The 10,701-nt window shown below is 56.8% G+C and overlaps 1 protein-coding gene across 1 annotated transcript in view; it reads left to right on the forward strand.

The window, feature by feature from the left end:
* Positions 1 to 2,657: 2,657 nt before the first annotated feature.
* The window catches only part of RSPH14 (radial spoke head 14 homolog), a 47,989-nt gene continuing 39,945 nt past the window's right edge, over positions 2,658 to 10,701 (forward strand). The window contains exons 1-3 of the mRNA XM_068989467.1: positions 2,658 to 2,856; positions 4,144 to 4,246; positions 6,798 to 6,916. Coding sequence (XP_068845568.1) covers positions 2,658 to 2,856; positions 4,144 to 4,246; positions 6,798 to 6,916 — 421 coding nt within the window. The remainder of the gene's footprint in view (positions 2,857 to 4,143; positions 4,247 to 6,797; positions 6,917 to 10,701) is intronic.

Consider the following 10,701-nt stretch of genomic DNA (forward strand, 5'->3'; position numbering starts at 1 on the left):
CTTGGTCCCTTGACAGCGGTAGGGGTGGGCCTCCATGGCCTAATACGGGGTCCACAGCACAGAGATCGAGGCCAGTTACCTTCGTCTCAGAGCTGAATGTGCTGGAGGCTGATGCTTGGTGCCTTATTAGTGGGTTTCACTGCTAAGGGCCCAGGCCTTGGGGTGAAATTCCCTGAGTTGCTTAGCTTCCTCCTGTGTCTCAGTTTACCCCACTGTAAAATGGACTATATACTTCAAGGGGTTTTTGTGAGGATCACATGAGATGGTGGAAGTACTTTGATTATGAAACTGGACTCAAACTCATGAACCATGCACTTCTTCTACACTTACTGAAACCTCCTGGTATATCCCTGGAACTGGCGGGGCTGGGGGTGGGGTGGGGGTTGTGCTGTGGAGCAGGGGGATGGAACCAGGCCCGATGTGGGCTCCAGCCTCAGGGACGTCTGCCGGGGGAAACAGAGAGGTAAGCAGAGAATCAGAAGAGGGAAGCCCGCGCTGGGGAAACTGAGCTCTAGGATCACTTGCTAATTTGGGGTTGGGGAGACGCTGGGCTTCCTGGAGGAAGAGTAAGCCAAGCTGTGTCCTGAAGGACCACGAGGTGGCTAGCAGAGTGTCACAAGCAGCCCAGCAGCAGCAAAGAGTTAGCGTCTGGGGGAGTAAGAATCCAGCATGGGTGGAGAAGGCCATCACCCAGGGCCTCCAGTGGCAGGCTAGGAGTCTGGACTCTGTCCTGAGACCAGCGGAGACCCCGGGGAGGGTTTGGCGCAGGTGCCGGCTCAGTCTGGCTCGCTTTCAAGAATTACCGCTCCTGCCAGCACTGCGTGGAGCCTGCTGCAGGGTCCGACCTGCGTCCTCACGAGCCAGTCAGCTTGCCGAGGAAGGAGCCGAGGCTAGGGCTAAGCAGTCCCGGGATCAGGCCTCTGTGATTCTGGGAAAGCTGCAGAACCTCTTTGAGATGCTTGTCCGTAAAATAAGAGAATGCATCACCTCCCAGGCTTACGCTGAGAATTAAAGGCGTGCCAAGTGCCCAGTACAGAGAAAGGAGCACACAGTCACTTGTCTTCCCTTCTGCATTACGAACAAAGCTGAGCCCGCCTTTGTTCCCCCACAGTAACCCCGGAAAATAGCACCAACCCCACTTTACAGCCAGCCCTGGCCTGGGGCCGTTTGCGCCTGCGCGGTGGGCGGCCCGGTGTGCGGAAAGCTGCCCAGCGGACGCCTCCCAGGGTCGCCTGGCAACCGGGTTGCCTGGCAACGGGCGAGTGCTACAGAAACTCACGCGCTGAGGCAGGTGAGCCGGCGGCCGCAGATCGGGGGCCCCGGGACAGGGGCTCCCCCAGACTCACCCAGGCCCGATCAACAGAGCCCGTGCCCCTTGGAGGGTGACAGGCGCCCAGCGTTTCCTGCCCGGGGAGCCCCGATCCCAAATGGCCGGGTCCCACCTCCTCTTCCATCCCCACCTCCTCGCCTCCTTCCCTAATTACCTGCTGCCAGGAATCCAGAGTCCAGTTCACCACCTCTCTTAGTGGGGTGGATTCGCACAGGGCTGGGGCTTGTCACTGCCAACGAAACGCAGTCACAACCACCATCCGCGTAATAACAATGGCAGCCGAACTATCTATGCCCTGGTGAGCTACGCTCCATTCTCAGCGAATACGCCAACTCTGGGTGGGGGTGGGGGTGGGGGTGGGGGTGGGGGTGGGGGGGTGAGGGGAATACTATCCTCTCCCTTTCAAGCTGCTTGTTAAGGGCCATCCGTCGGCTCGGGTCTGGAGCCCATTTTTAACTACTCAGCCACACTGCTTACAGTTGCTCCAAGTGTGCGTGTGATAAAAAATAAGTCACACTTTACCCTAGATTCCTTCTCTGTGGATGTGCTGGAGGCATCCGACTGTGGGTCCCTGATGGGTGGGTGTCCCAGACCTGGATTAGGACATTGGCTCCTAGCCTAGCTCATGACCTCCAAGGCTCCTTGTCCTGAAACCTCACTTTCCTCCCGGGTCATAGAACTCCCCGCCTCCTCCTGGGGTAGCTGAGCTGCATATTAGGTACTGCTGGCGCAAGATAACCTCTAAATGGAGCTGTTCGATCAGTGTTTGCTTGTTTGACTTAGTGTGTCTTTTTCTTTTTTTAAATTCATTTTCATTGGAGTATGCTCAATTTACAACGCTGTGTTCGTTTCTGCTGTACAGCAAAGTGAACCGGTTACACACATATCCACTTTTTTTAGATTCTTTTCTCATATAGGGCATTACAGAGCATTGAGTACACTTCCCTGGGCTACCCACCTCGTCCTTATTAGTTAGCTACTTTATATATGCTGGTGCATGTGCGTCAGTGCCAATCTCCCAGTTTATCCACTGCCCCCCCCCCCACCCACCCAGTTACCTTTTTTCAATGCCTTTGTCCTGAGGCCCAATTTATATAGTTATCGGGAGAACACTGAAGTTTGTGGTCTGGGCTGCCACTTACCTTTGCTGTGACCTTGAACAAATTCCTTCACTGCTCCTAGTCTCCGTTTGCTCATCTGTAAAATGGAAGTAAAAAAATGCCAGATCACAGTAGCAATGACGATGACGTCTGGGTTCTTTTAACCAGCAGTCTGCTTGGAGCTTTGCTCTGACAGCTCCAGAGTCTCCCCGAGCAGGCGCGGGACGATGGCGGACGCCAAGATCTCCACGTACCTTCCCCCCAACGTCAACCCCACTCAGGCTGCCATTGCCTACGGCTGCCGCGCGCTGCCCAAGCTGAACGAGGAGCTGCAGTCGGATGACTTGCTGACAAGGCAGAAAGCCCTCATGGCTCTGTGTGACCTCATGCATGACCCCGAGCACGTCTACACAGCCATTAGCATCGGTGAGCGTGTCGCAGCCCAAGGGACCACGACTGGGGTATGGGTGGACAGACGCAGAGCAGCTGGAGGGTGGGGGGGGTAGGTGGGGGGAGCTGACCTGGCCCCTTCACAGCAGCCCTCCCAACCAGTCAGTGGGTCCTCAGCTGGATGCCACCAGTGGTCAGCCCCTCTTGCCAGGACTCAGCCCGGTGGCCACACATTCTCCAAAGAGGCCTGTTTATCTGTCTCGCTCACAAGGCTGTCACAGAAGCTGGCCGCGAGCCCTGCGGGAGCCACACAGAGGCGGGGCCTCTGTGCATTTTCTCCCACATTCCTAGCTTCCGTATACATGGGGCTTCCCTGGCGGCTGCCAGTGCAGGAGACGTGGGTTTGATCCCTGGAGAAGGCGATGGCACCTACTCCGTGCTCTTGCCTGGGAAATCCCATGGGCGGAGGAGCCTGGCGGGCTGCAGTCCATGGGGCCGCGAAGAGTCGGACACGACTGAGCGACTTCACATTCACTTTTCACTTTTGTGCACTGGAGAAGGAAATGGCAACCCACTCCAGTGTTCTTGCCTGGAGAATCCCAGGGACGGGGGAGCCTGGTGGGCTGTCGTCTACGGGGTCGCACAGAGTCGGACACGACTGAAGCGACTCAGCAGCAGCAGCAGCAGTTTGATCCCAGAGCGGGCAGCAGGGGTCCCAACCTGGCCTCAGAGGCTGGGCGGAACTTCGGCAGTAAAGGGTGTGATTTAATGAGCCCGACTCCGGGCCGGGACCACGACGAGCGCGTGCATGCCCGTGTTTATCTCAGTCCTCGTGGCACTGGCCCGGTGAGGGAAGGCGCCTCCTCAGCCCAACACAAAAGAAACGGAGTCTCAGCAAGAAGGACTGTGAGGTCAGGGGCCGCCCCACAAAAAGGCAGGATTTCTAGGCGCTCGATCTGGCGTGCCACGGTGTAACCCTTTCAAGGATATGCAACAGCTGATGACAAGATTGGAATCTGACTTCCGGTCTCTCCAAATAAAAGGGGTGTTTTGAACCCCGGGGAGGGCCAGGAGGGCTGGCACCAGCGAGCGGCATGCACAGAAACCGGGGGGCGGTGTGGAGACAGGGTCCCTGGGGTGAGCCTTTCTGGTATCCAGAGGCCCTGACAGTGACTCTGAAGCACTCGGTCGCCCACACGGCGTCCCCACGCCGGCAAGCAGTGGAGCCCTGGTGCTCTTGACCCCAACATCGGCACACCTGTCGACTTCCGGGTCAGCCGTTTCTGAGCCTGGAGGACACTCATCGGTCCCTCTGCCCCGCAGGCTGCCTGGAGAGCCTGAAAGCCTTGCTGAAGGACACCAACGACCTGGTGCGCATCAAGACCACCGAGGTGCTGTGCATCATGGCCACCCACAACGTGGGCAGGTGAGCCTCGCGCCCGGGCCCCTGCCCACGCTGAAGCTGCTGCCCTCACGAGGGGAGTGGATGGGTGCGGGGGCCTGGCCCCCGTCATTGTGGGGAGTTACAGCTTATGGAGCTGACTTACCATCGGGGAGACTCGGGGTGGGCACCCAGGCGCTGAGAGGAGAGGCCTGGACACCTCACTCGGGGCACAGGGACGGGCCCGGCCACCTGGGGGACCCCCGTGACCTCCTCCTCCCAGAACGAGGCTGACCTCAGGCAGAGCACAGCTGGGCACTTCCTGTGTGCCGACCCGGGCCAGGCCTCACACCGAGCTCTCTCTTAGGCCCGACCGCAGCCTGGAGACCCTCTCCAGGCATGACCGGGCCCAGCAGTGAGGCAGCTAATCAAATGGAATGGTTAAAAAGCCAGAAGGGGGAGAAAAGCCGGGAAAGAGGGCCTTCTCCAGTGGCCCAGTGTTTCAGCCTTCACCTTCCAATGCACTGGGCGTGGGTTTGGTCCCTGGTTGGGCGGCTAAGATCACACGTGCCTGGTGTCCAAAAAACGGAGACATGAAGCACAAGTCATATTGTAACAAATCCAACCAAGATTTTTAAAATGGTCCACGTTTTTAAATTAGAAAAAAAATTTAAAAAAATTTAAAATTTTAAAATTTTAAATTAAAAAAAAAAAAAAAAGCCAGGACAGAAACCGTATATCCCCTTCAACACTTGGTCTGCGTTTGCCGCCGTGTGAGTTGTGTTCCCTGAAGCAGGAGCGCCACGTGTACACTCCACTGCGTCTGACTCCTGTGACCCCGTGGACGGCAGCCCACCAGGCTCCTCTGCCCGTGGGATTTCCCAGCAAGAACACTGGGGTGGGTTGCCATTTCCCCAAGGGGTCCTCCTGACCCAGGGATCGAACCCGAGTCTCCTGCGTCTCCTGGCAGGTGGGTTCTTTACTGCTGAGCCACCTGGGAAGCCCGACCACCACAGATCAAACCTGTGCCCTCAGCAGTGAAAGCTCGGGGTCCCGACCACTGAACCATCAGGGAATTCCCCACACAGTTCATCGTAAGCCCAAACCCCTGAACGATTAGGCAGCCGCCAATCCCTGTGCCCAGCAGACCACGTTTCCCGTCATCTTTTCTGCTTAAACCACGCCTGTACCATCATGAATCAGTAGCTTCGCGTTTTTAAAGGTAACCAAGAACTCAGACATTAATGAAGTAATCTGCAGGCCAGACCCTTCTAGAATCTTTACAGTCATCTCTCTACTGTTTCAGACGCTCATTTTTAAGTATTTCCAAAGCATTCAACTTTGTTTTGACAAGGAAGTTTAAAAAAAAAAAAAGAAACCCAGAAACTAACAACTCTTCTCTCATCGGATTAGCTCACAAGCATGCTGAGTCCCCTCCGCCGTGTCTGACTCTTTGCGACCCCATGGACTGTAGCCCACAGGCTCCTCTGTCCATGGAGATTCTCCAGGCAAGACTCCTGGAGTGGGGTGCCATGCCCTCCTCCAGGGGAACCTCCCCGTCTTCCCCACCCAGGGATCGAGCCCGAGCCTCCTCTGACTGCTGCACTGCATGTGGGTTCTTTGCCGCTGAGCCGCCGGGAAGCCCTCGAATGGGCTTACCTGACAGTTAATGAACGTATGTCATTATAACGACAAGCACAACAGGCTCACGTGGCTTTGGAGGGACGGGCCTGGATGGAGCACAGGTGTGTGTCCGGCAGGTGGAGAGAGCGCGGTCAGCCCAGCCCAGTGCTCAGGGAGGTCGGCCTCTGGCTTCCGTCGCCCGGAGTCCTCCACCACGACTCAGGCGGGCTCGATTCCAGGACCACCGCAGCCTCTGCCTTCTCCCCAGAGGCTGCAGGGATGCAGTCTGTCCCAGCCGGCCCGGGCTCAGGCTCCAGCGGGTTGAGGGGGGTGCGGACCCCCTGCCTCTAGGTTCTTATTGGGTCCTCTCCGGGCACAGCCTTCAACTCAGTTCAGCTCAGTCGCTAAGTCACGTCCGACTCTGTGACGCCGTGGGCTGCAGCACGCCAGGCCTCCCTGTTCATCACCAACTCCCGGAGTCTACCCAAACTCATGTCCATTGAGTCGGTGATGCCATCCAACCATCTCATCCTCTGTCGTCCCCTTCTCCTCCTGCCTTCAACCTTGCCCAGCATCAGGGCCTTTTCCAATGAGTCAGCTCTTCACATGAGGTGGCCAAAGTATTGGAGTTTCAGCCTCAGCATCAGTCCTTCCAATGAACACCCAGGACTGATCTTCTTTAGGATGGACTGGTTGGATCTCCTTGCAGTCCATGGGACTCTCAAGAGTCTTCTCCAACACCACAGTTCAAAAGCATCAATTCTTCAGTGCTCAGCTTTCTTTATAGTCCAAAGCTCACATCCATACATGACTCCTGAAAACCCACAGCCTTGACTAGATGGACCTTTGTTGGAAAAGTAATGTCTCTGCTTTTTAATATGCTGTCTAGGTTGGTCATAACTTTCCTTCCAAGGAGCAAGCGTCTTTTAATTTCATGCCTTGGCCATGTCTAAATCTGACTTTTCTTCCCCAGAGAGGGCTTTTTGGAGCACAATGTCATCCAAGCCTTGTCCTTCCTGCTGAGTGACCCCCAGCCAGCCTGCCGGGAGAACCTCTACACGGCTTTCAAGCACCTGGCCCAGGTGCCTGCAGGTAAGCTCGCCATGGGCACACAGGCAGCCCAGGGGCCCTTCTCCCGACGGGCACCTGCTGTGCCGATCACAGCTTACAGCACGTCATGCTTTTATTGAGATACAACATACCTGTTAAATGGGACTTCCCTGGTGGCTCAGATGGTAAAGCGTCTGCCTACAGTGTGGGAGACCCAGGTTTGATCCCTGGGTCGGGAAGATCCTCTGGAGAAGGCAATGGCAACCGACTCCAGTACGCTTGCCTGGAAAATCCCATGGACGGAGGAGCCTGGGGGGGTTGCAAAGAGTCGGATGTGACTGAGGGACTTCACTTCCACTTTTCACCTTCATATCTGTTAAAAAGGCCGACGTTGTACATGAACGCTTGATTAACTTGTACCAAGTGAGCCTGCCACTTCTGGGCACCGCTGCTGCCCAGATCAAGAAACGTGCCAAGGGTCTACCCCCTGGAAGTCGCCGCCCCTCACCCAAAGGTTGCCGGTTCAGTTTGACTCTAGTTTATTAGGCCATAGGTTGATCTGTGCTTCTTTAAACTTTGCATGGGGCTTCCCTGGTGGCTCGGACAGGCAAGAGTCTGCCTGCAGCTTGCAGGAGACCCGGGTTCGACCCCTGGGTCGGGAAGACCCTCTGGAGGAGGGCACGGCCACCCACGCCCGTGTTCTGGCCTGAGCCGGTGGACACAGTCTTAATATTTTGCCCCTGGCTTCTCTGTCGCTGCTGTGTGGTCGCGTGTGGCTGGCTCTTGCCAATTTGCGGCACAGTGTGGTACACACGCTGTACGAGGGGGCTACAGTTTATTTATCCCTTCTGTTGCCCGTGTGGGCTTTCGTTGAGAATGTGTGAATTGTTTCTGGTGTGTGGCAGCCGAGAATACAGCGGCCACTAACAGTCCAACCTGTCTTTCGCCGGACACGCGTATGCGTTTCTTTTGGGATCCGCCTTGCAGAGAACTGCTGAGCACAGACAACTGTACGTCCAGCTTTAGAAGGTCCTAGGGATGATTTCCTAAAAGAGCGTCGCCAATATGCGCCCCCACCGGCCGTGCGAGGGAGCCCCGGGCGGCCCGTGCCCTGCCACATGGGGTCTTTCGGCAGTGCTGGTGGGCAGGTGGTCGTGTCTCATTCCGGTTTGCACTGGTACCTCCCTGGTGACGAGAGCCCTGTAAACACCCTCTTCCGAGAAGCACCGGAGCGCGTTTTTAAGGACGGAAGACCCCAGCCCCTGGGTCACCATCCCTCCAGCTGACCACTTCTGCTAATCCGATGAGTCCAGGCCCACCACCACCCGCTGACTGACCGCGACTAGAGGGTGGGAATTTGCGTCAGGGTGACACTCGTCCCGTCGCGTGACGCAGTGAGCGTTTGTAAATGAGGGGCTCGTTCCGAGAGGCAGGAGGCCAGGCCTTGGAGGGAGGGCCTTAAGCCTGACCCAGGCCTTAAGATGTCAGGCACAAGGAGTCGGACGGGCCGGGTCCATCTGCTCTCCCCTGGAGCCCCGCGCACCCCGGGACAGGGTGTCTGCTCATCGGGAAGGGAGGCTGATGGGACTGTCCCCACCGCGGACGCCCGCAGTGAGGACCGAGTGGGGCGCTCCCTGAACCCGGGCCCAGAGACAAACGGCCAAGGGAACCAGCCAGGACAGAGGGGCCGGCTGAACGGAGCAGAGCCCCCGGGCTGCGACTGCGGCCAGCAGGCGGCGGCGGGGACCACGCCCTCCCGCAGCTCGGCGAGGGCACAACCCCAGGGGGTCTTTTTAAAAAGTCCGCTCTGGGACGACCCTGGGGGTCCAGTGGTTAAGAACCTGCTGTGCAATGCCGGAGACTTTTGTTTCCATTCCTGGTCGGGGAGTTAAGATCCCACGTGCCGCGGAGCAGCAACATTCACGCGTGTGACTAGATTCTGCACGCCACAACTACCACCCAACACGGCGGAATAAACACACAAATCAAAGACCCCCCGCCCCCGACCCCGGCCCACGTCTTCCTGAAACACCCCTTGCCTAGCTTCTCCTGGGTGACCATGCTCGAGGGCTTCTGGGAGATCGGGGCGTCTCCAGGAGGAGCCAGTTCTGGGGCTGAGCTTCACCTTTGCTCACCGTGTTGGGGCACCCCTGCTCGGGCCGTGGAGACAGGGCACTTGCCGTTCTCACCCGGGACTCGTAAAGTTAGTGTGACCTCTGTGAGCATTTGGGGGAACAGAGAGGCAATGATAGCAATCAGGAGCCACTGCCAGCTTTGCTGAATCTCAACATTCTACCACCCTTCACATTTGCTTGAGATTTCTGCTGAAAAAGGTACAGTCCCCTGTGAACGGCAACACCGCCCCCCACCCAGCATACTCCCTTCTGCCCTCCCTGGAGCCGAGAGTGGGTTGCTACACCCACAACACACGCCTCTGCATATTACCACAGGCGTAATTATATACACTGAGCTTCCCTCCTGGCTCAGCTCGTAAAGAATCTGCCTGCAGTGCGGGAGACCTGGGCTCGATCCCTGGATTCGGAAGATCCCCTGTAGAAGGGAAAGGCTACTGACGTCAGTATTCTTGGACTTCCCTGTGGCTCAGCTGGTAAAGAATCCACCTGCAATGTGGGAGACCTGGGTTCGATCCCTGGGTTGGGGAAGGAAACGGCTACCCACTCCAGCATTCTGGCCTGGAGAATTCCATGAAACGTACATGGGTCACGAAGAGTCGGACACAACTGAGCGACTTTCAGTATCATGAATTATATACAGATCTTGCCTCACCTGTTTTAAAAGCTGTATATAGGTGGATCTTGTTGTACGTGTCTGCCTGGTACTTTAAACACCGAATGCCACGACTAGGGATGTATCGACGTGTGTCACGGGCTCTGTTTCCTGATGGCAACCTCCGCCTGCCCATCCCGTGTTGGAACCTACAGTTATTTTCAGTAAACTCGCCCCAGCCTGGCTGACCTTGCGTGTGCTGGTTTCCCCTGGGGATGGTGTCACGGGGCTGCAGATACAATCGCTTCTCAGTGTTCCCGTCCCGGAGGGCCAGGCGTGCCCCCTCATTGCACGCTGCTGGCTGCATCGCCTTAGCTGTCGCTGACTGTGGCTCTGCAGAGGTCCCCAGGCTGGCAGAGGGGTGTCTTCTCTCCAGCCAGAGCCTCTTGGGAGCCCGAGTCCATTCTGTCCAGTTGTTTGCTCCGCGTCACCGATTCAAGGGAGTGTTTCATTTCTCCCAGATTCCACCCTTAGCTGGTCACACACAATGCAAACACCATGTGCCAGGCGGTCTGATAGCTTTCCACTGTTTGTTCTTTTGAATAAACAGTTACTTTGTATTTAATAAAAGGGCAGTTTTTCATCTGAATGGTAGCGAGCTTCCCTCAATCTTCTCCTTTGTGGCTTTTGCTGGGGGGTGCCATTTAAGACTTTGGTGCTAAGAGCTCATGGAGGCATTCTGTCACATTTTCTTCTAAAAGTTGAGAGTTTTGCTTTTCACACTCAGCTCGAGAAGGGACCACGGTGGATTTCTGTGTGTTCTGAAGCCAAAAGGCCCTTACCAGCCCAACACTGTCTTCCCACTTTCCATACAGAGGCGCTCTATGGCCTCCTGCAGATGTTTCTGAAATTCACAGGGGCTAGGCTCACCCAGGGAGCAGGGAGGCCAGAGTTTCACCCTTTATCTCAGGATTTCCTGGGCGCTCTCATCCTCTGTGACCCGCCCAAGGGAGGCCGGGGACACTCTGGGGAGGCGTCGGCGGCAAGCGGTGGGCAGCCTGGACGGAGAGAGCGGGGAGGGACAGGGCGCGTGGCGGGCG

The sequence above is a fragment of the Capricornis sumatraensis genome, chromosome 17 (genome assembly GCF_032405125.1).
Source record: "Capricornis sumatraensis isolate serow.1 chromosome 17, serow.2, whole genome shotgun sequence".
NCBI lineage: Eukaryota > Metazoa > Chordata > Mammalia > Artiodactyla > Bovidae > Capricornis > Capricornis sumatraensis.